This window comes from Hippocampus bargibanti, linkage group LG09 (genome assembly GCF_051943395.1).
Source record: "Hippocampus bargibanti isolate YZ-2025 linkage group LG09, ASM5194339v1, whole genome shotgun sequence".
Classification (NCBI taxonomy): domain Eukaryota; kingdom Metazoa; phylum Chordata; class Actinopteri; order Syngnathiformes; family Syngnathidae; genus Hippocampus; species Hippocampus bargibanti.
Window position 1 is genome coordinate 11,354,468 of NC_142742.1, and position 26,837 is coordinate 11,381,304.

General features: G+C 39.6%; 1 protein-coding gene across 7 annotated transcripts in view; it reads left to right on the top strand.

Annotated features, from left to right (window-relative positions):
• Positions 1–26,673, top strand: part of snx14 (sorting nexin 14) — a 28,827-nt gene extending 2,154 nt beyond the window's left edge. For 2 of the 7 annotated variants that reach the window (XM_089004461.1, XM_089004463.1), the window contains 28 exons: positions 1,601–1,674; positions 2,138–2,216; positions 2,327–2,370; positions 2,470–2,557; positions 2,659–2,743; positions 2,814–2,970; positions 3,105–3,180; positions 3,503–3,547; positions 3,652–3,732; positions 3,819–3,933; positions 4,016–4,171; positions 4,256–4,380; positions 6,167–6,225; positions 7,538–7,564; positions 8,865–9,014; positions 12,565–12,697; positions 13,884–14,070; positions 15,142–15,225; positions 15,850–15,950; positions 17,883–17,994; positions 18,212–18,252; positions 19,832–19,951; positions 22,195–22,318; positions 24,213–24,377; positions 24,944–25,039; positions 25,133–25,224; positions 25,937–25,993; positions 26,509–26,673. In XM_089004461.1, the coding sequence (XP_088860587.1) occupies positions 1,601–1,674; positions 2,138–2,216; positions 2,327–2,370; positions 2,470–2,557; positions 2,659–2,743; positions 2,814–2,970; positions 3,105–3,180; positions 3,503–3,547; positions 3,652–3,732; positions 3,819–3,933; positions 4,016–4,171; positions 4,256–4,380; positions 6,167–6,225; positions 7,538–7,564; positions 8,865–9,014; positions 12,565–12,697; positions 13,884–14,070; positions 15,142–15,225; positions 15,850–15,950; positions 17,883–17,994; positions 18,212–18,252; positions 19,832–19,951; positions 22,195–22,318; positions 24,213–24,377; positions 24,944–25,039; positions 25,133–25,224; positions 25,937–25,993; positions 26,509–26,550 (2,715 nt within the window). In that variant the 3' untranslated portion in view covers positions 26,551–26,673. The remainder of the gene's footprint in view (positions 1–1,600; positions 1,675–2,137; positions 2,217–2,326; positions 2,371–2,469; positions 2,558–2,658; positions 2,744–2,813; positions 2,971–3,104; positions 3,181–3,502; positions 3,548–3,651; positions 3,733–3,818; positions 3,934–4,015; positions 4,172–4,255; positions 4,381–6,166; positions 6,226–7,537; positions 7,565–8,864; positions 9,015–12,564; positions 12,698–13,883; positions 14,071–15,141; positions 15,226–15,849; positions 15,951–17,882; positions 17,995–18,211; positions 18,253–19,831; positions 19,952–22,194; positions 22,319–24,212; positions 24,378–24,943; positions 25,040–25,132; positions 25,225–25,936; positions 25,994–26,508) is intronic. The other 5 variants (XM_089004462.1, XM_089004465.1, XM_089004464.1 and 2 more) reach the window with 5 other exon arrangements.
• The last annotated feature ends 164 nt before the right edge of the window (positions 26,674–26,837 follow it).

Sequence of the window (26,837 nt, forward strand, 5' to 3'; positions counted from 1 at the left end):
TGAAGAAGCAAAATCTCAGCTGGAGCGATCTCTGAGAAATGGACGCAAGCAACATCATCTTCATCAGAGCTATCAATGATGTACTGCCATCTCCAAAAAAACCTCCACCAATGGTATGGCGAAGACCCAACCTGTGACCTCTGTCAAACACATCCTGACCCGTTGTAAGACCAGCCTCACACAAGGCCGCTACACCTGGAGGCACAACCAGGTCCTGAAGAGTTTGGAAGTTGTCCTTGAGAGCAAGAGAAATACCTTCCACTCCTTGCCCATGAGAGCCGCCACTTGCAGCACAGCACCATTGACTTTCATCCGAGAGGGAGAGGGAAAGCCCAACCATCCTCCTGCCAAACATAAGTTGGACAGCTATCCAGGGCCCGGGATTGGAAGATGCGGTTGACATTGGCCAGTAATTGGTTTTCCCAGCGGAGATTGCAGCCACCACCCTAAGGCCAGACTTGGTGCTCTGGTCCCCTTCACTCAAAGCTGTCTACATAACAGAGCTCACAGTCCTGTGGGAAAACTCAGCTGAAGAGGCCTATGAGCGCAAGAAGCTGCACTACACAGAACTAGCAGTGGATGCGCAACAGTGAGGATGGAAAGCCATGGTATATCCCATTGAAGTTGGATGCAGATATTGGATTGGATTGGATATGCCTTTATTAGTCTCACAGTGGAGAAATTTACATTTCACAGCAGCAAAGTGATGAAAGGAATGAAAGTAGAAAAACGAAATACATGAGCTGCTGGAAAGGCAGCCACTCTCGCGGCGCCGTCTTGAAGTCAAAAGAACAAAAAAAAAAAAAACTAAATAACAAATAATATGACAGCATAGAGAGAATATGACAAAACAAAGACACAGAGAGACATTCATTCTTCAGGACTTGCTGTACCCTCTTTGTGATGACATGAAACAGATATGCATTCAACTTCAAATTTTGAGTAAACTACTCAAAAATTCTGAGTAAACTGTACTCAAAAATTTTGACGTAATCAGTTGCCACAAAATTTTTGAGTACTTTCAACTTGTTGGGTTTTACAGTGTAGGGTTTGTGGCTTCCTACACCATCAGACTGCTAAAAGACCTGGATATCCATGGACAGGCTCCGCGGCACACAGTTAGATCACTCTCCGAAGCGGCTCAAAGAAGCAGCCAGGGGATCTGGATCAAGAGGAAGGACCCTTGTTGGATCAGCAACCTAAGTCACCCCCCGGCCCCCCATGCACCATCTTCTCAACATCTGATTGGGCGTGGGACACAAGCGCAAGCGTGATCAACCAGTCGCTGGCCACCATCGATGAGGGTGTCTCGTGATGAAAGGCCGGAACACCCAATGATTCTTTGGAACGCTGTCCCAAATTCACAACCTTCCCATCCCTGAGGCACAGCTCCCACACCACTCTCAACATCAAGGCTAAATCTCATGTGAGAACCATCCATTGGCACAAACGGACAGAATAACATCATATCCAGTGTTTCATGATTCTGGGTAAATACGAAATTCCGCTAGTATTCCATGTTTAACCTCATTCATTTTGAAGGCAGCTACATTCATACACGAATTAATTTTTCTTTGTGTGCATGTTGATTCACTTGCAGTCCTACCAGCAGGAGTTGTTTCCACTAGGCCATAGTTGTGCTGTTTGTGGCAAGATCCGGTGCAAAAGACACAGGTGAGTTATCTGCTCATATTGCATTTGAGACGCGCTAATATGTTGCCCTGTCACTTTTATAAAAGTGGTAATGAGTTTTATCAATAATTATTCTCTTGCTAAAATGTAAAATTCACGATTGTTTGTCAAACATCTTCGTCACGCAAATATTTATATTGTACCGCCCTCTAGTGGAGACGGACAGTTGGTTTGTTTGATGTGTCGCGATTGGTTTGTCGTTTTCTTTTTTGGTCAATGTTCTGTCCTACAATGTCGAGCTAAACTGAATGTGCATTATTCTGTTTTGTATAATTAAGTCATTCGAGTATTATGTTTGCTCAATTCTATTTATTTAACATGAAACAATCAAATTAAACCAAGTGAAACATGTTGCGTGACATGAGAAACCTTGACATTTCATCTGTCAATTTTGCTATAACCTGAGTACCCCTCTTGTCTGTCATGTTATTTTTGTTTGTATTAGACATACTTTATTACTGGAAAATTATCAACCATGGCTTGACTTGAAAGTTTCTTCTAAGGTGGATGCTTCTCTTTCTGAGGTAAATAAAAGTGTAGATATAATTACAACATATATACAGTATAGGTTACTAAATGTTTGAAAATGTTCACTGAGAATCTTGTAGATCCGTTTTTTTTTCACCTCACCTAGATCCTGGAGCTGGTTCTTGAAAACTTTGTGTATCCTTGGTATAGGTAGGACATAGTTTGTGGTTGTCTCCCTGATGTTCACGAGCCTAGACATTATTCTGTATTGATTGAGGTGAGATAATTGTAACCATGCTTATTTTTCAGAGATGTCACAGATGATGAGGCGTTTGTTGATGAGCTGAGGGTGACTTTACGTTTTTTTGCTGCCGTATTGGTCCGCCGGATCCAGAAGGTGACACATTGAGCTGTAAAATGTAATCCCAAATACCTCCTGCATGCATCATTGTAATTATTATTTTTTTTTTTTTTGGGTGGTGGTGGATTATGTCCCAGGTTGACGTGGCATCCCTCATCACGCGAAAGCTTCTCAAAGCTTCCATGAAGCACATTGAAATAATTGCTAAAGCTCGACAGAGAGGTACAGTCGATACGATCAGCATGTCCAAATACTTCATATAAAAGCCAAATGTATTTTCTCTGCTGTTCAGTGAAGAGCGCAGAGTTTCTTCAACAAGCCGCCCTGGAGGAGTATGGTCCTGACCTCCATGTAGCCCTCCGCAGTCGTAGAGATGAGCTTCTCTACCTCAGGAAGTTGACTGAGATGCTTTTTCCTTACATCTTGCCGCCGAAGGCGACAGACTGCAGGTACCCCGTCTGCTGCCGCAAAATGTATTAACTGTATTTCATCACCACCTAAAAGTTAGGATCAAGCAATGTTGACTTTCAAAATAGACATTTTATTTTTTTTATCTAATTTTGTGGTCCTTAAATGCCATCAGATCTCTCACTTTGCTGATAAGAGAAGTCCTGGCTGGTTCGGTCTTTCTTCCATCAATGGACTTCTTGGCTGACCCTGTGAGTGTACACTCGGACTGATTCTTGAACCTAAGACTGGATTGACAGGCCCACAAAATCAGCATAGCAGAGTGCTTACAGTATCAGAATCAGAATCATCTTTATTGCCAAGTATGTAGAACACACAAGGAATTTGTTTCCGGTCGAACACGCTGCACTAGTATCATCATCAAAATATTGCAAAGAGGCACTATACAGTTCCATTTAGGCTACTGTTCAAAGAGTTAATGGCTTGGGGGAAGAAGCTGTTTAAATGTCTGCTGGATTTGGTGCGCATGGATCGGTAGCGCCTGACATTTGCGTCTAATGGTTTGCTTTTCAGGACACGGTAAATCATTTGCTTCTTCTCTTCATCGACAATTCTCCGGTAAGTGACTGTTGGAGTGTGTTAACATACAGTTTGTGGAATAAAGTTAGTGACAACAAATATGTTGATAATTAATTGGATGTTTAAAAATCTCTTCCCACAAGCCTGAAGAAGCCACAGAGCCAACTTCAATGCTGGTTCCTTTTCTTCAAAAATACTCTGATCCCCGTAGCAGAAAGCCTTCGGTAAGCACTTGTGCAACAAAGACAACAGAGAGCAATTTGAATTACACTTTAGATATTCAATGTCATTTCCCCCCCACACTTGCCAGGTTCTAAAGCTGGAGTTAAAAGAAATCAGAGAGCAGCAAGACCTCCTCTTTCGCTTCATGAACTTTTTGAAGCAAGAGGGAGCTGTTCACGTACTCCAGTTCTGCCTTGCAGTTGGTGAGTGTCCCATCCCTGTTCAATTTTGCTTCTGTCAACACTTGGACATCATCGGTTACTGTTTCAACTCTTCATGTCTCAGAGGAGTTCAACGACAGGATACTGTGCCCAGAACTGCCCGACTCTGAGAAAATAATGCTCCACGAAGAGGTGAAGAAGATCTACGACACCTACTGTTTAGACGAGAGTGTGGACAAGATCCGCTTCGACCCCTTTATTGTGGAGGAGATACGCAACAGTGTGTGACATGCTTCAATTTACATTTTTACCCTATTCAAGAATTTTGCAGGACTTCATTGGATTATGTTCTGCATTTTCTCAGTTGCTGAAGGCCCGTACGGGGAGGTGGTGAAACTTCAGACAATGAGATGTTTGTTTGAAGCATACGAGCATGTCCTCTTTCTCCTGGAGAACGTTTTCACGCCCATGTTTTGCCACAGTGATGAGGTTAGCACTCATTTTCATTGAAAACATTTGGAAATGTTTTCAATGTATAATCAACAGAATGCAGTACTAAGTCCAGATCTTCAACTTTCAAACAAATAAACATTAAAATATCAATTTCAGGCCTGCACCACTGCTGAACAGAATGTTGTTAGGTGGAGTCGCTCTGGAGTACAGGAGGTCAATAAATGCATTAAGAAGAAAAAATATCTAAACTTAAGAATATTAAGACTCCCCGCCCCCTTTTTAAAAAAAAATCAAAAACACGGTCCAAGAACAGCACATCTCATTTTCTTACCACAAATCCCTGTTCCCTAATTTCAGTTTTACATATACTGAGTTTGCACGGCATCAGTCTGACCATTGGGAATTAAGAGTGTTGATCAAATATGCTAACCGGTTCATTCAAAAAGAGTCACAGACCCCAGTGCGTCACTAAATATTGATGGAAACAAATTCTAGGACAAGCTGCTGATTGCGTCATAAAATAGGTGGCATTCTGAAACAAATGTGAGGTCCGCACGCTCAATCTGCCTATCTGGAAACACACCCTCAGAGTGATGTCCAATGGTTTTGAGTGTGTCAGGTAAACAAAAAGAGTATATATTACTGCTGTTTTCTGACTTGTGCTAAGAATTCTGGCGGTGAGTGCCCTATTTTGGTTTAATGACCTTCTTTCACCTTTGCAAATCAACCGTTTCTGCACTGTGTCAGTGTATGAATCATATCATTCACACCCTCATGTGAACTACAGTAAAGTCTCGTTATATCGATATCGGATATATCGATAGTCCCGGTTATATCGATACTATTTCTATGCACGCACGGAGAAAATTACATGCAAATTATGCAGATGCAGATTATTGAGTTTAAGGACTACATAAACATCACCCGAGACTCTCTTCTTTCATCAGAAAAAAAGTTAATTCCTAAATTATATGGGTCTGGAGTAATATGAGGTGCAAATGTGGGCGGCTGTACAAAAGCAAATGCTGCCCCCTCGTGAAAGGGAAAAAACATTGCCAGAGGTCTGACCAGTTCTTCATTGGGACCCCCCCAGCAAGAAAAAACAAAACCCAAACAAATTCAGGAATGGCGCTCCACGTCATATTTTCAATTCCCAAATAAATTTAGGAATTGCAGTGAAGGAGTTAATATTCAGTCACAGACCTTTACACAAAAACTTACAAACTGTTAATAGTTGTTGACCTGCCATGAAGTGGTGATGACACAGCGACCCCCTATCTATAGTCACTTTCTAACAAACTGTTTTTTAAAAAGTGTGTTTTATTGGTCTCAGAAAATTCTGGAATTAGGGGAACTTGAATTAGGGGTAATTTGACTCAATGATTTGATGCCCAGTCACTAACCTCAATGTCATCACGGTGAGTGGCCAAGGAGGCAACAGCAACACTGGGATTAAGCCAAGATGTCGATAAATCAAGCTTCCAAGAGCAATTTCACCCCTTGTGAGTTGTTTCAATGGGCTCTGTTAGGTAGAGCAGTAGGGGCCATTGTACTCAGCATGCCACCGTCCTGCTTGACTAGAGCGCCTCAAAAATGATGATGTATGATATCTGCTGCATAATACAGCAGATATCATAATACAATACATACACTAATACATAAGTCTGTTTGAAACCGACTGCACGTCTCTAGTATTATTCCAGTATTTAAGAGTAACAAACCCCACATGCAAAGCCTTGGGGATCTCATAGCTTGTATTTTTACACTTGTACTTGATAATGCATGCATTTACTGTCTGGTTCTTTTTTTTGCCTTTCTGTAGTACTTTCGCCAGCTTCTAAGGGGAGCTGAGTCCCCTGCCAGGAATTCTAAAATGAGCAGGTAGGTGTCATTTTGTGAAGGGTTTTGTGTGTGTGTGTGTGTGTGTGTGTGTGTGTGTGTGTGTGTGTGTGTGTGTGTGTGTGTGTGTGTGTGTGTGTGTGTGGGCGCGTGTGTTAGGCAAATGCGAAATAATTCAGATAACAATTTGTGATTTAAGTCAACTAAATGACTTAAAGGACAACTGATGCCTCTGAACAAGTTGTGTCCATAATTTGTAAAATCACTTCAAATGATTTTCTACTGAGCCTATTTTACAAAGATTCCACCGCATATAGCTATATTTTACGTTTTAAGACTCGCGCTGAATATTCAGGCAGTCTTGTTTTCAAGTTGGTGACTATGCTTGACGTGACATCACGTCAGGAACGCCCCTGACCGAGAAAGCAACTCAATGCATTTTGGGTACTTTGTTTGGTTGTTTGGAAAACACATAAATAACGCGATGGTCAATCGTTGGTTGCACCAAGACTACTATTTGATACTAGTTGACACAAATTCCCAGAAGACAAATCAGCCCATTTCCAACAGAGTGTGGGCGCCATCGCATTTTCTGGAAGCTACATTGGAGTCCAGACGGCTCAAAATGATACGGAAGGACTTCTTTAATCGATTCCAAACATTTATGCTTTCCTCTTCAGAACTCTTTGAATCATATTCATAACTGGATGAGTAACAAGAAAGCATCTTCTCCAAATCTGAAGCCGTTGTTTTGATTCTAGAGCAAGGCAAGATGTTCTGACGTGTCGTCACGAATAAGGGGCGGGACCTTCTAGAACTCGCCACTTCCGAGGTCATTTTGAAGTAGTTTTGGGACACTTTGAGTCATTTTTATTGGTGTTTTGCATTTGACTAAAAATATCAAATCAAAGTATCAAATAGTAGTCTTGGTCTAACACACGATTCATCATCGCGTTACATGTATTTATGTGTTTTCCTTCTAATTTCGCCATCAACACGGATGAACACGAAGTTTTCAGACCAAACAAAGTACCCAAAATGCATTATGTGTCGTTTTTCGGTCAGTGTCGATACCTACCGTGACGTCACGGTAGGTATCATCACCAACTCAAAAACAAGACTTCCTGAATATTCAGCATGAGTCTTAAAACTTAAAATATAGCTATATGCGGTGGAATCTTTGTATCTTTGGAAAATACGTAGTAGACGTCATTTGAAGTGATTTTACAAATTATAGACACAACATGTCCGGAGGCGTCGGTTGTCCTTGAAGTGATGGTTTATATGTGTCATAAGGTGGTGTGTGTATGTGGCTACAGGCCCTGCCGCTAACTCCTTATGCATATTGTTCCAGAAATAGCATCAGTATGGATGACATCCGGTGAGTATGGGGCATTACTATTCTGATGGGAACAGTGGCTGGTTGACATGCCATTCTTGCTTGACGCTTCTATGCAAGAGGATGCTGCCTTTTTAACAATTCAGTCATTGCTAAGACTTACAAGAGGAAGCCAAATAGCATTAATAGAATAGTACAGTTATTACTTTTTTTTCATAATCTGATCCCTAGAAATGTGCTGTTTTTTGTATTTGTACTGTATGAAAATTTTGACATTCTTATTTTACGCTATACAAATTCTTAATTGCCTTTGTAATTGATTGATTAATATAAAACAGAAACAGAAATGCAGCGATATGAGTGTTGTTGACCCCTGGAGTGATATTATGGACTAAATAATTGTTAATACATTTGTTCTTGTAGTTTTCAGTATTGCGCAATTTTCCCACCTTTGAGCTCATTAAAACAACCAAAGAAACAATTAACAATTCTTAGTATAAATACAATGTGAGCGCTGTGTAGTTGTACAAACTACAACTACAATAATAAGCAACATTTAATAGCCTTCTAAAAGTGACAGAATGTAATATTGGAACTGCAACGTCACTTTTGGTTACCGTATTTTCCATTATATAAGGCGCACCATAGTATAAGGCCTACTCCAGTGAATGGTGTTTTTTTTTCAAACTCTTTCTACATATAAGGCACACCTTCAATAAATGACAAACGTTTTCAAATTATAATATAAAAATATATAAACGTTTTCCAAATATAAGGCATACCACATTATAAGGCGCTATAGTATAGCATTGGGTTATGCACCTCATCTTCTACAGGGGGAAATGGAGTCGGTGGCTGCTGACAGTAATTGGGAGAGCTTTTGTGGCTCAATATTACTTCACATATAAGGCGTAAAAGGCATAGTTTCATCTTTTGAAGAAAATGAAGGCTTTTGGGTGCGGCTTACACACCGGAAAATACGATATTTGGATTTAAGATTTTCACTTTGGTTTGCTCATTCCAGAAATTCTGACTTTGGAACGTGTAGGTGTCGGCTACTTGTTTGTTTGTTTTGCGACTTTGTTATGAAGGCAGTTTTCAAAGCAGACGAGACACACACTGCATTTGTACGCGGAAGCATGAAGGAAACCCGACTAACACCATCACCCACTCAGGCTTTGCTTCCTAACATTATTCATTTGATGATGTGTATGGGCTCCTATTGCCACGCCTTGCCGTGTGTGTCCATACCGATTCTGCCACCGCCATGCTGCCTGCCTTGGTATGATCCATCCACTATGGCCTTTTTATCCTTGGGGACATAATCCTCTTCTGCTTATAGTTCCTGGGACTGGAGCCCAAAGTCCCCGACCTCACAGTTCAGCGGCTCTGGCACCTCTTCATCTGCATATTTTAACTCACTCAATTCCCAGCCCACGTTAACAACTTTTCCATATGGCTCGCTATCCCACCGCCACTCCTTATCACCCAAGTAAGTTAGGTCCTATCCATTCCTCCAACTGTAGTTCAGTATGATGTCCTGCTGTCCATTTTGCCATCCCAGTGTCGTGACTCCACCCCACAGTGCCACTCTGATCCAACCATTAGCATGCAGCCAACCTCCTTCTTATTTGTGTTTTTACTATAAATGTATTCTTGTCAACACTCTGGTTCACGCCCCAAACAGCACCTGTAAAGTTATGTGTCTTTTCTAGACATACAGTACTTCTCAGGAACAACAGAAAAAAATGCAATCTATCAAGCAGAGCTAAAGTGATCCGTGGTAGAATAAAATCTGATCACAGTTGTACAGTTAGTGCAGAAAATCAGTGAACCATTTTAAAGTGATTCGTCGCTCGTTGTATTTGTAATAAAACAAGTGTGGAACAGCGGGATGCTGTTCCACAGGGTTGTGCAAAATTGCAAAGCGCTACTTTCCAGTTATATTTGGGTTACTGTTAAGAGGGTTGATGGCTAGGGGGAAGACTGTTTAAATGTCTGCTGGATTTGATGCGCGTGGATCGGTAGCGCCTGCCTGAAGGGAGTAGCTGGAAAAGGTTGTGGTCAGGGTGCGATGGGTCCACTAGGATTTGCCATGCCCTTGTCTTGTTTCTTGCAGCCATCGAGCCATCCTTTTTCGAATCCACTTATCCTCATAAGAGTAACCGATGTCCTGGAGCCTATTGCAACCTTGTTCGGGCAGTAGGCGGGGTACACTCTGAACTGGTTGCGAGCCAATTGCAGGGTGCACAGAAACGGACAGAGCACATACATTCCACACAGGAAGGCCGGAGTTGGAATTGAATCCTGCTCTTTTGCACTGTGGGGCAGACAGGCTAACCAGTGCCACTTTAGTTTTTGTATGTTCTCTCGCACGCACGCACGCACGCACGCACGCACGCACGCACACACACACACACACACACACACACACACACACACACACACACACACACACACACACACACACACACACACACACACACACACACACACACACACACACACACACACACACACACACACACACACACACACACACACACAAATAGTTATCATGGCTCAGGGTGTTGATGATATGGTCATTGTGATCAATATGAAACAATAAGACAACTCTGTGTCAGTAGACTTGGGTGTTCTGTTTTTGGGCACTTTTCAGCACGTTGCCGGTCACACATCGGAAGTGTAATTGTTCAAATGTTTGGGGTTTATTGTGTTTTGCATGATCCTCGATGAGTTTTGAACGGTAGCCTATCCCCGTCAGATCTTTTGGAACGTTTTCCTTTAAACCCTTTTCCAGCATTGCTGTCAAACCTCTTCAACCTGGAATAATCGTTCCTATTCTGTCAAAGCATGCAAGAACTCTATTTATTTAGGAAAAATAAATGACCCGGATATTGGTATGATGGTAACAACTTAAGTTGTTTGAGGGCGCTCAGGTCTGAAAGCATATGTTGCTCACCAAAATTTGCATCTATAAACTGTCTTTTACCTTTTATGATTATTTGTACTGTCTCAAAGTAAGAATCATACAGATTTGAAATAATCCACACTCCAATCTCAAATCTCAAGGGACATGTTTCTTATCACCCCCATTTTAGGTACCGACGTTCTTTACCATCGCTTTCCTGCGTGCTGTGATAATTAATAACCATCAGGGTTTATTGTTATCTGAAAGTGAGAACCCAATACATTTTAAATCATCTCCAAACTCCAACTCGGGTTGCCAGTCTTTGTGGAGATGAAAGGTCAGAAGGTGGTTGTTGCGTCCATGTTTTCAAAACCCATTCCATTTTCTTGTGCCATTTCAAAGATACTTTGAATGACTTCTGATGTATATTCAGAGATTAAATTGAGGATAAAATGTCATTTTCCTACGAGTCAGAAATTATGTTACAAGTATTGCTTACAACGAGGTGACTTGTGATTTAGAGGATACTATGCAGTGACGTGCAGTCAGGGGAGGCAGGTGAGGCTGTGCTTCACCTGTCATCATGGATATATATTTTGGATAATATCAAATGACAAAATAAATTAAACAGTTATATTTATTTAATGATTTGTACTTTAACGTTCTTTTCCATTTAACTTCACCATTTTTGGATTTTTTTTTTCAAAATTGCTAAATTTTCACATTTACCGTTCAAATACTAAGTGGAGACGAGCGGTGAGGCAGCAGCCGGCTGAGCCTCACCACAGATTGCGCCATCACTATGCTAACTGATGTGACTAAATGTCTGATGTGACTAAATATCTCTGTAACTGATATGAACTAAATGTCTACAGTTTAGCTGGTGTATATAATGTACAGCCACTGTACATTATAAACACTGTACTACAGTGTTTATTTTATTTTAATCAAAACCGTGTGCATAGGTGAGGCACACAGTTCTCCTGCCTCATGACAGGGGGCGCTGGTGATTGGAGAATCTTCTCGCGACTCTTCGGCTGCAGAATAATAGAATTAGTGAGAGCAAGCTACAATAAACAGCAAGTTAAGTGCAACCATCCAGTCCTTTTTTTTCGTGTTTCTTGGCCTTGTTTTCAGAATGGTGGATTACATATCTAAAGTGAATTTAAGCAGGAGATAATAATTAAAGGAAGACCAACACCGGACTGTATAGCTCACAAACGGCGAGGGATGAATGTAAATCTCCTGGACAGCTTCTCAGCTTTTTGAAACTAAGGTCATTGAAACTATTCCTGAAGCGACAAAGTTGCTCCAGCTCGTGCTCACTGTTCCAGCTACTACTGCATCAGTGGAGCGGTCATTCTCAGCACAAAAGACTGAAAACATACAGTCAGAACAGGACTGATCAAGCACGACTTTCTTCACTGGCAGTGATCTCCATTGAGACAGAGAGACTTGGACTTCATTTGTAAGTAAAGGTAACACGACAATAACATTTTTTTAATTCTTTTTTTTATGCTACAGTTTGTATACAGTATATAAAGAATGCTGACATCACATTTTAAACAAAACACGTTAACTGTTGCCAATCAAATGGTGAATAAGCTACTCTGTGGAGTTCATATGTTTGTAAATCTGACTGTGATGACGTCAGTGCCTCACCAGCCATGAACCTCACCGCACGTCACTGATACTATGATAGTCTTTTCAAGATGCTTGTTGTCGCTGGACTTAAAGGTCTCATTGATGTTTGTCAGCTCTCTGTTAGACACCAGTTGGTGGCTGTTTGCTGTTTTCTAGTCAATACCAAACACCTGCTGATTAAATCGATGTTTACTTTATTTGCTTTCATTGCCATGGTAACTGAATGAGACATTTCATTCTGTAAATGTGCTCCGGCTTTGGTTTGGCTTCCTCAGCTTTTTTTTCCTGCTGATGTGCTGTGATGATACACTGGTGTGTGCTGGAAATCCCCACCCTTGCTATGCGCTACAATTCCTTCCTTGTCATTTTGCTAAGCTGTCTGGGCTTTTTATTTTATTTTATTTTATTTTTATTTTTTTTCCTGAAGCCAAGTACATCCCTTCAATTAAGAACAGTCTAATAAGCCCCCTTCACCTTTGGCCTGCAGGAACACGTCAAGGAGAGGAGAGTCGTTCGGGATCAGTCGCATCGGCAGCAAGATAAAGGGTGTTTTCAAGAGCACAACCATGGAGGGAGCCATGCTGCCAGCCTGTGGGCTCGTGGAGGGAGAGGACGATTTGGTCAGTGTTAATCGTCATTGTCATAAACGTGGGGTCTGTATTGTACGTCTGTAATGTTGATGTATGTGTTTATGAATCATATTGTCAAGTACAGTATTGCTTATGCTCACTGTTCCTTAAACACAAAGCCAAAAAAAAAAAACACGTCTTATTAGAACTGTTCTGGCACTGTCATGAAAGATACCGTACGAGGGCGCCAATGAGTCAGGAAAGGGAAGTCTTGATTTTTCCCCAAAATAAGCCCACATTTTTGGCCCAAAGCACATTTTACTTGAGAAAAACGTCACTACATCCCAACAAATGAAAATTGCACAAAACATACGTTTACGGTGGGCGGCCTGGTAGTCGAGTTGTCTTCATATTGCGGAGGTAGTGAATTCAAGACACGGTTCGTCATTTTTTGCTGGCATAGATAGATTCAGAAAAACATTTTATTTGCAGTATGTCGTGCGGCGAGACAGCAAGCAGGTGGAAAGTTGATAAAAGTTCACTCAGCAAGATGCAGGAAGGGTATTGTGAGTTTTCTTTATTTGAAGTTGATATCAGTTTTCGGCAGATCCCAGGTAACACTGCTCTCCAGGTTGTCCTTTGTCCCTCTTCTTCATCCTCGAAGTGACTAGCTCAGGCTGGCTTTAAAGGTGCACCACCTGAGCTTCTGGCCAATCAGGTTCCAGCGGCAATTGGCCATTCCCAGGTGGTTGCAATCACCTTCTCAGAGTTAATTAGTGGTCGCCCAACTCAACTGTTTTGGATGGGGAGAAATGCGCACCTTTCTCCCATCCAAAATCCATGAAACACAAAATTATTTCACATTTCTTTTAGCATCATGACACAGTACATAAATCAATAATTTCCCATCACACAACGCCTGTAATGATCTCACAGCTTACAGTAATATGCTGCAGGATCAAATCTTCCTTCACTACTGGTGTCTGTTCCTTTGAGGTTTCATCTGACCGCCACCAACTGTTGCCAAAAAATGTAACACTGTGTAGTCACTACTGACACATTAGTAAGATTGTTGAGCACAATGAAAATTTGTTTGTTTTTATTTAACGAAAGTGAAACAAACCAGTTCAAATCATTCTATACAAAGCAGATATCAGCATGAATTACATTTTTAATTGAAAACCTGTAATTTGTCAAACTGTGTATGTGAAACCTCCCTCACTTCCTTGCGTTCTAGGTAGAGGAAGCCATGATGGTGCTTGAGGATGACTCTCCGATAGAAGCGGCCTCCACCCCCAGCACTCCACGGAATCTCTCCGCCTGGGGCATCACCATCCCTTATATTGATTTCTATGATGATGATGTGAAGAGGGAGAGGGTTCCGGTGTTCTGCATCGATGTGGAGCGGAATGACCGTAAAGCAGGTAAAGTAGACTCTAAAACAGAGCAGAAAATTAAAGAACTGTTGTGGCCAATTGCCATCTTGTTTTGGATTGTTACTACTTAACTCATATGGACATTAATCACTGCCATGCTATTCTGGTTAGCATGTAGCTTTGACAAATATCCTGTAGCTATGAATGGCTTGGAATGAGTTGAATCAGCTGAAACCACTGAATGGTATTTCTTCATTAAAAAAAACATTTTTTGATTTCTACTTTGTGGATGCAGTTTAGAAACACATCATGATCCAAAATCTTTCTTAATTTTAAGCATGGATACCCCAGACCCGACATGAGTCTGCAGGTACTCGCTTCCAAGATTCGTCACCACTTGACTTTGCAAATACGCCTCTGGGTGACTTGGCAATGATTCCCATATGCCGATTCCCAACATCTTGTCAAGTCTTCTGAGAAAAATGTTAAGCTGTAACAGCTGCAAAGGCATGGAAGAAAACTCCTTGTAGTTTCACACAGTCCAATAGTTTGTATCTTGGTGAAGTCCTATAGCCTGACTCACTAAATAGCAGTCGCCAATTTACATTTAGTCTTTCAGGCCCAACAGAATGTCATTGTCTGTAATCCTTCTTTTTATGACGACATGTGTGGAACGCGAGCTCTGCACGAAAAGAACAATGACCATACTATATATTGGATTTACTCAATTTTGATTTACCCATTGTTTCCAGTTGGTAAATTGAGATAAAATATATGTGTTAATGTTAATTAAAATACAGAGGTAGTTCTTGCTCAATTCTTTCTAAATGTAAAATAATACAGGAATCTGAAAAATAAATTACCCATCGGAATAGAGAAGAAAAAAGTTGTAATTCCGGGTTAATTATTATTCAAAATCAATTGGCTTGCATTATATCCCACCAAAAAGTACAAAAATGAACTGCCTGGCAATTTAACATGTTTAGATGCCGCAATTCTGAGTGAGTAAGCTGATCAGTTCTCAAGTGTGACCAGGTGAGAGAACAAGTTGGTGTCCGTTTTGGCCTATGGAAACCTTTTATATAACCTTTGTCTTTTTCTCTTTGTATTTCACCACAGTGGGACATGAGACTGAGCACTGGTCTGTATACAGGAGATATCTGGAATTCTATGTTCTTGAGTCAAAGCTAACTGAATTCCATGGTACGTTTTCATTAATATATTTTGTGTGATGATGATGATGATGATGATGATGATGATGATGATTTTGAAGTTGTCTCGATCTGGGTCCACCAACTTTTTGAACGTTTTTGAAAGTGCAACTTGTAAATGGGAAGGGCTTCCATTTGATTAAAACTTCTAATTGAAATAAATAAACCTTTGTTCAAATTATCTTACATTAAATATCATTGTGAATGCCATGATGGTATTTATCTCTGAATACATTGATCATGTTCACAATTTCTCACAATAACTATTAATTAACAATGATTTCACAATGGAGCAGAAAAATGAATCGAAATAATCAGCACTATAAATCTCTGAACATTTCAACGGATCGCTTCTATATCAATTCCCATCGTTGGTGAGTTTACAATAATTTATTTATTTGTTTTTTAATCAACAGCCCCCTAGGCTACGTGTCCTCATTGGGTGCCCATAGGCATCATATTGGTGCCTCTTGGTCTAGAGCTCCCCCTTGAACAAATAAATGGACATTGTATTGATTATTATTATTTTATTTGGTTATTATTATTTTCGCGACTCGGAACCACCATTTTTCTGTTGGAGTGAAATAAAAAATTATAAAAATCCCCAAACCCACAGGCTCATTTCCTGATGCACAGTTGCCCTCCAAGAGAATCATTGGCCCCAAAAATTACGAGTTTCTCACATCCAAGAGAGAGGAGTTTCAGGAGTATCTTCAGGTGAGTGTCTCACCATCAGCTGACCAAAAAGTATCATGAAGCACACAGACCTGTTTAATCAAAATCATATCTATGTCTAGCGAATGCAGTGCACTAGCTTGCCTCTTTGTCCACCCTTGCAATATTCCACACTTCTCTCTTTTAGGCCAATTTTGGCATGACAGTCTTACAGTGACATAGAAATGTTGAAAAGCCATTTCTAAGTTATTCAACCTACTCCCATGCACCACACAACAAAAGTTGCTTTGTCCAAACCATTCCACTCTTACTTAATTTTATTTGATAGATTCTGACAGCAGTATTGTCAGTTTTGAGCAACTTGAGTAAACCATTACCTTAATCCTGATAATTTGTGGCAATGTTTTAATTTTGAAGTGCTTTCCTATCTACATCAAAACCTTAATTTGTTCCCAAAATAAGACAATTTCACACAATTTACCATTTGAGCACAATTGAAGAAAAAAAAAGAGAGAGAGAGACTTCAAACAAGCCTATCAGCTACTGGTGATATTGTTTAAAAGAGCCTATCAGCTACAAACTATCTAGAAGTGGGATCTTACAATCAAACCAAGGGGTGTCAAACTCATTTCACATCGTGGGCCACATATGGCCTCGGTAGATGTCAAGTGGGCCGGACCATTAAAGTTATACCATACTGTACATGCTATAAATAACCAAATATCATTCCTTCAATACCGAAACTTGTTGAAAACTGTTAGGTTAGACTATTACAAGCTAATATTAGCGTTAACAGTTACGTTTAATCTTTTAACCATTTTGAACGGAATTAAATATTTTAAACTTACTATTTTAATGTTTATTTTTGAGCAATATTTAATATGGCTAAATAAATGTATCTATTTCCTTCAAAACACACCAAGCACAAATGTTTCCCACACATTTCTGTAAAAAATATGACATGGTTCGTTTTTCAGTCAAAATTCTACACTCATCTACTTTTCAGTTTGGATAATGACATTTTGGCTAATGAGGCTGTTGAAAACGGGGTTGAAAAAAAAGACCGCTGTTTTCTTCTACGTTGATCGAAACAGTACGAATATGCCCTCTAGTGGACAATACTTGAATTGCATCTCATTAAAAATATCGATTCCATTTCGTTTTTGCATTTTTTTCCACTTTTAAATTATCTTCAGGCCTGATCAAACCCCCTTGGGGGCAGGTTCTGGCCCGCAGGCCGTATGTTCGACACTCCTGGTGTAGATATTGAAAGTGACAATAGATGTTAAGAATGTGTTCGTCTAGCAAATTGCCCTAACAGGCACTAAACAGCAGAACCATTGTTTTTTCATTCAGATGATCTGAAGCAGTTTGACTTTAAAACTGTCTCAATTTCAAAACAAATGGATTATTGGATAGACTGTAGAGTGAATTACTAATCTGATCCTGGATCCACAATCACTGTACAAAAAAAGTTTCAAATTTGTCGTGTAACCACTGTATTGAACCACGGTGTAATAAAGCAACAAAAAATAAACTCAGTCATCCTTTGAAACTTTACATATTTCATTTCTGTATGTTATGTGTGCTGAATTGTATTTGGCAATAATGTACTGAGGAGCCAATGCTTTGTTCCATTCTATTGTAATATGGTTTTGGTTTGTCAGCATGCGTGCCCTCTTTCCCATAACTTGTACTCCTTGTGCACCCACAAAAAAAAAATACTCTCAACATGCACACTAAACTCTAGTTTCGTTGGTTTTCTGGTGTCTCACGCGCTAATTGTTTGAACAAAGCAATGGTTTTCTAGATGTAAAAAAAAAAAAACTTATTTTGAAGTATTTCAACCGCACATTGTGTCACGTTGACAAATGACAACATCTGTTTTGAACGTGGTCTTTGTCATCTGCCACAGTTGAGAGTTTTTGGGAATGTTGCTCACTGAAGTTTGTTTTTCACATGTTTATTGCACAGAAACTCTTGCAGCACCCTGAGCTAAGCAACAGTCAACTTCTTGCTGACTTCCTGTCTCCGCACAGCATGGAGTCTCAGTTCTTGGACAAGATGTTGCCTGATGTGAACCTCGGTACAGTATTATTCAGAACATATGTGGGGACACGAGGAAGAGAATGTGACTAAAGTCCATAGACAGGATTATGTTTGAGCAGGCTGGTGTGTTTGGAAACGATGAGTGTTTGATTGGCCTCACCTTAGCTCGTGGCCGAAAGATATTTGAGACAGAGCCAAACCACATTGCACGACATGACCATTGATCACTGAGAGAAATTATGCATCTTTTACAGGAAAAATCATTAAGTCCGTCCCCAGCAAACTGATAAAAGAGGTGAGTGATTCCTTGTGGTGTATGCCTGTGTGCAATTTGTTTTCACGTGACTTGAAAAGGAAAATGGTAGTTGGATGAGAATACTGTATTGTTGTCATTCCTTTCATCACTTTGCTGCTGTGAAATGTAAATTTCTCTACTGCGAGACTAATAAAGGCAAATCCAATCCAATCCAAAAGCATCTCCCTCCCCCCGCCTAATTTTAAACCAAATATTATATAAATTATAGTATCCCCAAAATAGGATTACTTTTCAAACTATATTCAATTAAACTCATGCAAGAATGGGGTTGTGTATATGCATTTTAATCACATCATTACGCTCACTTTATTGGCAAGAACGTTACATAGCCAAGGGAAAAAAATACAGGTAACATCCGACTTACGACCCCTCAATTTACGCCCACCCGTACGTACGACCATGACCTCCAGACCACATTTTTAAAAAAATTTTATTCTAAGCCTGGCACAGCAACGCGCTAGCAGGCCGGCAACGCGTAGGACCATTTTGGCCAGGCAGCCAGCATCTCACTCTCGCACAGCAATCGACCGTGTGATGGCACCAGAGGGGGTTTGCCTCCGAGACTCTATTCAACATTTTGAATGGATTTCGACTTACGACCATTTCGACTTCCGACCGTTTGGTCGGAATGGAACTCGGTCGTAAGTCGGATGTTACCTGTATATACCACCCTTGTTTCTTTAGTTTCCTGTTCATTTTAAATGGCGAGTGTGTTTGGTCCAATACATTCATGACAACAAAAACATCTTGTAAGAATTGAAGTCAAGCGCTGATTGATACGTTTTCCAAATCTGTTTTGAAAACAGCCTAAATCACTTCACTAGGTCCTGCATTAATAGGTATGGGTTTGTACTGGCAAAAATTGTGACTTTGAGCGGCACCAGACATCAAAATTAAGAAGAAATTGAAGAAAACATGCTCGTCCCATATTTTTTGTCCATGTTTGTATTTAACCCATAGGACATAATGACAACGATACTAGATTTTCTTGTATGGATTTTACATAAAGGAATCTCACAGTGCGACAGGGTTTCTAAACGATGTTTAAGAAAGATACATACCTCACAACAATTCATAATTCCTGCACCTATAATATATGAATGATGTGTTGAAATGGAAAAGCTACGATTATTTCTTGCACAGCATTTAACATTGTCTCTTGGCCCTTTTCGACATTGAATTTACACTGTGTATTTTTGAGCATGGTCCATGTGTATAAAGAGAAGTTCATTTTTATCTTTAAAGTTTCAATTTGCCAAGAACCAGTAGCAAAGTTGGCCAATGAGTGGCTTCCCATATGTTTGGAGTATGCTCCTCAACTCCTATGTTTTTTCAGACTAATTTTTGCACTTCAGAGGTACTTGATTAATTGTCACTATTAACATGAATACATGAAGCTTCAACACATATTGAACATGCAAATGTGGAAAATGAAATGAATCAAAAGGAAACGGTTTTTTTCCAACCCTCACGTTTTCAAGGTGCCAGTTAAAACATGACAAGTCAAAAGTATGAGGAATTACACTTTCATTTTGGAACTGTCATTTTCCTCCATTAGAAAGGACAGCATCTCGAGCCGTTCATCCAGTCCTATTTCAACTCTTGTGAGTCACCCAAGCCCAAACCCAGCCGCCCCGAGCTCACCATCCTGAGCCCCACTTCAGAAAATGATAAAAAGGTTTGTCATTTTTTCCCCATTTCTTTCATGTGATACTTCAGATGGAATCAAAATGCTTTGAGAGAGGACGCCACAGTCTTTGAAGAAATGCTTGACTTAGTTTACTGTCAGGTGCACCTCCAATGGATTTGAAATGAAACAAACAAAACAAAAAACAAACAAAAGATTTGCCAATACAGTGATACCTCAGCTTACGAACGCTTTAGCTCACAAACCTTTCGCTTTACGAACATTAAATTCACGAGAATATAATCTTGGCATACAAACTAGTTTTCGGCAAACGAACCAAACCACACGGAATGCCACGGTGGCTGGCGTACTAGTTTTTGGCGTAAGAACACCAAACCGCACGGTCGAACAGCGCTATGGTGGCTGGCGACTAGTTTTCATCACCTCTTTCCTTGAGTGCATACGTGGTTTGTTATCAAGGATACTTTTGCTATTATGGGACCGAAAAAGACCCCACCACAGGCCAAAGAGGGAACAAAACAAAATTACGGTCGAGCAGAAGAAGATCATCGAGAAACACGAACGAGGTGTACATTTGTGTGAATGAGCGTCCGACTACCAGTATGTTAAGTCAACCATTGCTACATGTGGCTAAGAGTGTTTCTGTGTTGTCTAAGCAACGGTCTCTGGCAATAGAAGGTTGAAAAACTTCTGTTGATTTGAATTAACGAAAAACAGCCAGCGGGGGACATTGTGATTGAGGGTATTATTGCAGAGAAAGCACGGCAACTTCTCTCAGATATCATCAAGAGGCAACCTGGTTGTTTGTCATTCATTGACAACTACCATCACAAATGTAAATGAAACGACTTTATTATACTGTACAGTTTATCTCTTTAATTACAATGCATTAGCACATTTGTTATACATAAAATAAGGTGTATTTTGTGTAGTTTTAAGGCGTATTTTGTGGAAAATTGTTTTATGGGGACCTGGGAACGGATGACTCAGTTTTAATGGTTTTAATGGTTTTATGGGAAATAAATGTTTGGGAGACAAACTTTTCACCTTACACGCACTTTCTGGGAATCATTTAAGTTCATAAGCTGAGGTATCACTGTACTTGAAACTTTCACTTTTAATTTGATGGGTTTACTATACAAAGTACATGAATATTGTTGTTATCAGAACAGTTAGTTTATATGCCTCACAATTTTTAAGGCGATCATTCCCAACCGGTGTCCTGTGAGAGATCAGGCTCATCATCAACATTTTCCAATGTCACATTTTTGGATTGATGATTATTAATTTTATTTTGAAAACATATTTTGGGTGAATTTATCGATGCCAACCACACAATAACTACATAATAACAAGCACAACAAATGCTCTTGCAGCGTACATACACTGCTGTGAAAAAGTATTTGCCCCCCTCCCACCTATTTCTGTTTTTCTGCACCTTTCAGCATCTTTGACATACAAATGTATCAAATCATCAAAACAATTTTAATATCTCTCGGAGGATGGAAATACATAATGCAGTTTTCAAATGACAATTCAATCAACTTGTACAACCCCCCACTTCAGGCCCAGGAGAAAAAAAAATCTTGGCTTTCCTGATGCGGCTGCTGATCAAAGTCAAAGGAAGCGTGTCAAGAATTGTTTTGGGCAGTATGATAGTCATATTCACACAAACGCTTCAGAACTCCTTTGTGGCCCTTCACAGTGGAGATCAACAATGACCCAAAGCATTCTGGTAAATCAATCTAAGATTTTTTTTTTCCAGGCAAAGAAGGGAATTTTATCTAATTGCCGTATTGAGTATTGATATCACAACCGCAAAAAAGGGGAACGTTTCCAGGTAGAGACAAAATTGAAGAAGAAATGTGCAAGAACAAGCAGGAACTGAAGACTGGCCTGCCAGAACATCACCCGAGATGAAATCGAGTGTCTGGTTATGTCTGTACTAGTAACGAAATATTTTTTATTTTGCCATTCGCGCTAATTATAACACTGGCCAAGAAACACCTATTATTTAGATTATAGGCTGGCAAGTCTGGAAATTAGATTTGTTTCTTTGAATGTGTTCGATATTTTCATCTATTGATAAATAACAGGCTTTGTTCACAAAATGTACTTTCATTGTTACAATGTGCTTTGACGTGACCTGTTTTTCCATTTGTGGGGGCAGGCTAATAGAAACCTTCTTGGAATATATCTATGCATAAAACTGGAAGAATGTTCAGTTGAAGCCATAAGAACGATACAGAATCCCTTTTTATATTTTTGTTTAGCTCTTCAATGACCTCTTCAAAAACAATGCCAACCGGTCCGAGCTGGCAGAAAAAAGACACAACCAGAACTACTTCATGGAAATCCTTACTGTGGAGGGGGTGTACGACTATATAATGTATGTCGGTAAGTATCTCAATTGCCAAATTGCTATCATCCACATGAAACAATGACATATGTCAAGGTTAATCAAACCCACAAATGTCACACAGTGTACACACACATATATATATATATATATATATATATATATATATATATATATATATATATATATATATATATCAGTGACGTGCAGTCAGGGGAGGCAGGTGAGGCCGCGCCTCACCTGTCATCATGGAAATATCAAATGAAAAAATAAATTAAACAGTTATATTTATTGAGTGATTTGTACTTTAAAGGTCTTTTCCATTTAACTTCACCATTTTTGGATTTTTTTTCAAAATCGCTGAATTTTCACATTTACCGTTCAAATACTAATTTGAGACGAGCGGTGAGGCAGCAGCCGGCTGAGCCTCACCATGGATTGCGCAATGACTATATGAACTGTCCTGGCTTGCTCTGCAGTGAGACCGCATTGCTGTCCCTTTGTATATCGCTATTAAAGTGTTCAAACACGTTTAGTATATGAACTAAATTTCTACAGTTTAGCTGGTGTATATGATGTGGAGTCACTTTACATTATAAACACTGTACTACAGTGTTTAGGTGATAGGAGAGGCACACAGTTCTCCTGCCTCGTGATGGTGATTACAGAAATTCCTCTTGCGCCTCCTCGGCTGCAGAATAATAGAATTAGTGAGAGCAAGCTGCAGTAAACAGTTAGCAAGTTGAGTGCAACCATCCAGTCATTTTTTCGTGTTGCTTGGCCTTATTTTTAGAATGGAGGATTACATATCTAAATTGAAAGAAATAGAGAGATGTTTAAAACTAAAGAAAGATAAGGAGAGCTTCTACAAAGAAGGTATAGATGCCTTTCTTCAGAAGGAGCGGCGCATGGACTTCATTTATAAGTAAAGGTAACACGATAAGGTTTTTTTTAATTCTTTTTTTCTATGCTACAGTTTATATAAAGAATGCTGACCTGACATTTTAAACAAAACACGTGAACTGTTGCCTATCAAATAGTGAATAAGCTACTCTGTAGAGTTCATGTTTGTAAATCTGACTGTGATGACGTCAGTGCCTCACCAGCCATGAACCTCACCGCACGTCACTGATATATACAGTAAAGTCTCGTTATATCGATATCGGATATATCGATAGTCCCGGTTATATCGATACTATTTCTATGCACGCACGGAGAAAATTACATGCAAACAGGGTCGGATATATCGATAGTCCCGGTTATATCGATATTTTTTCGGACTCCCTTGAATATCGATATAACGAGACTTTACTGTATATGTATGTATATATATATATATATGTGTGTATATATATGTATGTATATATATATATATATATATATATATATATATATATATGTATATATGTATATATGTACAGTAAAGTCTCGTTATATCGATATCGGATATATCGATAGTCCCGGTTATATCGATACTATTTCTATGCACGCACGGAGAAAATTACATGCAAACAGGGTCGGATATATCGATAGTCCCGGTTATATCGATATTTTTTCGGACTCCCTTGAATATCGATATAACGAGACTTTACTGTATATGTATGTATGTATATATATATGTATATGTATGTATATATGTATATATGTATGTATGTATGTATGTGTGTGTGTGTGTGTGTGTGTGTGTGTATATACAGTAAAGTCTCGTTATATCGATATTCCAGGGAGTCCGAAAAATATCGATATAACCGGGACTATCGATATATCCGACCCTGTGCGCATGTAATTTTCTCCGTGCGTGCACAGAAATAGTATCGTAATAAGCGGGACTATCGATATAACCAATATCGATATAACGAGACTTTACTGTATATATATATAGCATGTTAAATTAAGGCCTTACCTTACATGTACAATCCTGCTGTTCGTCAGGCCGAGTCGTCTTTCATATTCCTGACTGGTTGCACCACCTGTTGATGGGTGGAAGGATCCTGTTCAAGAACACACTGGAGGCCTATACTGATTACTACCTTCAACAAAAGCTGAATCAGGTCGTAGAAGAGCACCGCCTCGTCTCACTTATCACCCTGCTGAGAGGTGAGATGCATTCTTATTTGATACTTTATGTTATCAGCATCTTAGTTTTAGCTTATGTGATCTTTCTGAATAACTAGCCTGAAACAAGCAAGAGACTCGAAAGTAAAAAAACAATGAAGAACTTGAGAGGTTGAGAAAACACCTGATCATGAGCAGTATACAAGGTCTATAATCTGTCAAAGATTTGGGGATTTGGAAGTCCTTAAAACGTGGCTAGCTTGAACACATTGACAGCAGGTGTGCACGGTGGAGGGAAAGCCATTGTCTTCCACCCACTGGAGATGCTCGAGAACAGGAACATGACAGTTGTAACTAAGATAATTGGTGTTTAGTGAAGATGGGACATAGGTTGTGATTTCAGAAGTGTGTGTCAACGAATCATTTCTTTGCATTAATTAGTACCCAAGAAGTAACTCTCAGTTTGAAAAATTTATCACCTTTGATATTATTTTCCACTGTGAGACTAATAAAGGCAAATCCAATCCAATCCAATCCAATTATGTGTATCCATTCAAAAAAGAGGAAATATAAACTCCTCACAGAAAAATATCTGGTTACTCTCCTAGATGCTGTTTTTTGTGAGAGCAGTGCACCTCGTTCAGCTCAAGATAAGCAGAGGAGAGCAAAAAGGACATTTTCCGAGATGATGAGATACATTCCCGGTAATTTCCTGTCAGCGTCCCCCCCAACCCCCCCTGCAAGACACAAAGATGTTTAAAAGGATGGCTGCCAATTCAAAAAGCGTTTATCCGCAGACCTTCTCGGGAAATGCATCGGCGAAGAGGCTAAATATGAAGGCGTATGTCTCCTCTTTGATGGGCTGCAGCAGCCAGTTGTCAACAAGCAGGTAACAGAACTCGCCCACGCCGTTGCATACATACCTCACGTCCTCTTCTACCGCCCACTCCACCACTTAATAGCCTGTCCTGTCAAGGTGAAAAATCGACTTCACTTAGCTGTGGCAAATAACAATGTGCGATAACGTCAGTGTGGATGTGTTTCAACGGAAAGGAATGCCTGCATGTAATGGAGCAAACCATAATCATCATACTTCAGCAGAAGCTCCAATGATGAACAGACAAGTTCAACCAAACATCTTGAGAAAACTGTGCCCCGAAGGTTAAAGTAAACTTAGATATTTAAGTGCCGTCAATTGTGGTCCAATGGGAGCCATCACCGCATACTGTTGACGTTCATCTTCGTCAGCATTTAGACAAGGGGACGCAAAGTATGGTCCGTGGCCCACACACGAGCCGCTCTGGTCTTTAAACCGGACCGCCAAGCACTGACCAAATCAACAGTTCTAATTTCACACGTTCAATCAAACAAATAATGACGTGCTGTCATATTATTTGTTATTTAGTTTTTTTTGTTCTTTTGACTTCAAGACGGCGCCGCGAGTGGCTGCCTTTCCAGCAGCTCATGTATTTTGTTTTTCTACTTTCATTTCTTTCCTCACTTTTCTGCTGTGAAATATAGATTTCGAGTTGTTTGTAGTGATGAATATTGAGGTAATCAGCTTCAATGATACTCACCTACTTTAATTTTGCCGTCCTCAGCTGACCTATATTCTTTTGGATATTGCTGTTCAAGAACTTTTCCCAGAGCTGAACAAGGTAAAGCACTTGTCTTATCTTCTGAGTTTATTCTCACTATACTGGGCTTAAAAGATTTATTACACCAACATCCATTGCAAGCTGTACTCCTCTTTAGTAACATAACACAAATAATTTTTTTGATTAGGCTGTCAAACTGAAGTGTTCCCCTCCAAGAAAATATTGGTTGAAGATCATTTTTCTTTAGGAAGCCCATGTTACTGAAATTTGGGTCAAAAAAGCTTATTTCACCTTTAAATTCCTCATTCAAAGGTGCAAAATGTTTAGTTTGCATTGAAGCATTTTGTTTTTTTTTCTTCTATTGTTATTTTAATTACACCTAATCAATAATTAATGCATCAAAATATGGGTCAGACGCCTGGCATAAATGGTTGAAATACCTCCCACTCAATGAATAAATACACATCCCACTTTTGACACATTATGCTAAAGTTAATTAATATTTCAGTATCCATATGAAACCGAAATACTGGATATAAAATGTGATTAATGTCATTTTTTTCTCACATCCTCAGCAGGTGCAGAAGGAGTCTTCAGTTAATGCTCCCTGGATGTGAATTCTTGTCACGGATAAAAAAAAACAAAGAACTCTAATTTAATGCACTTTTGATGTCTTGAGTGACCTTTGTAGGTGATTTCTCTGTTTACTTTATTTTGTAAAATAAAATAACCACTCACAATTCTGAAATTTTGAATGATTGTATTCACCATAAAACCAGACCAATATACAGAAATGATATAAAATACTTTTGACCAAGTAAAGAAACATCCCCCAAAACTTCAGCTCGACTTCTTATTAAACTGTCAAAGTGGTGGAACAGCAACAATATTCTGACTTTTTATT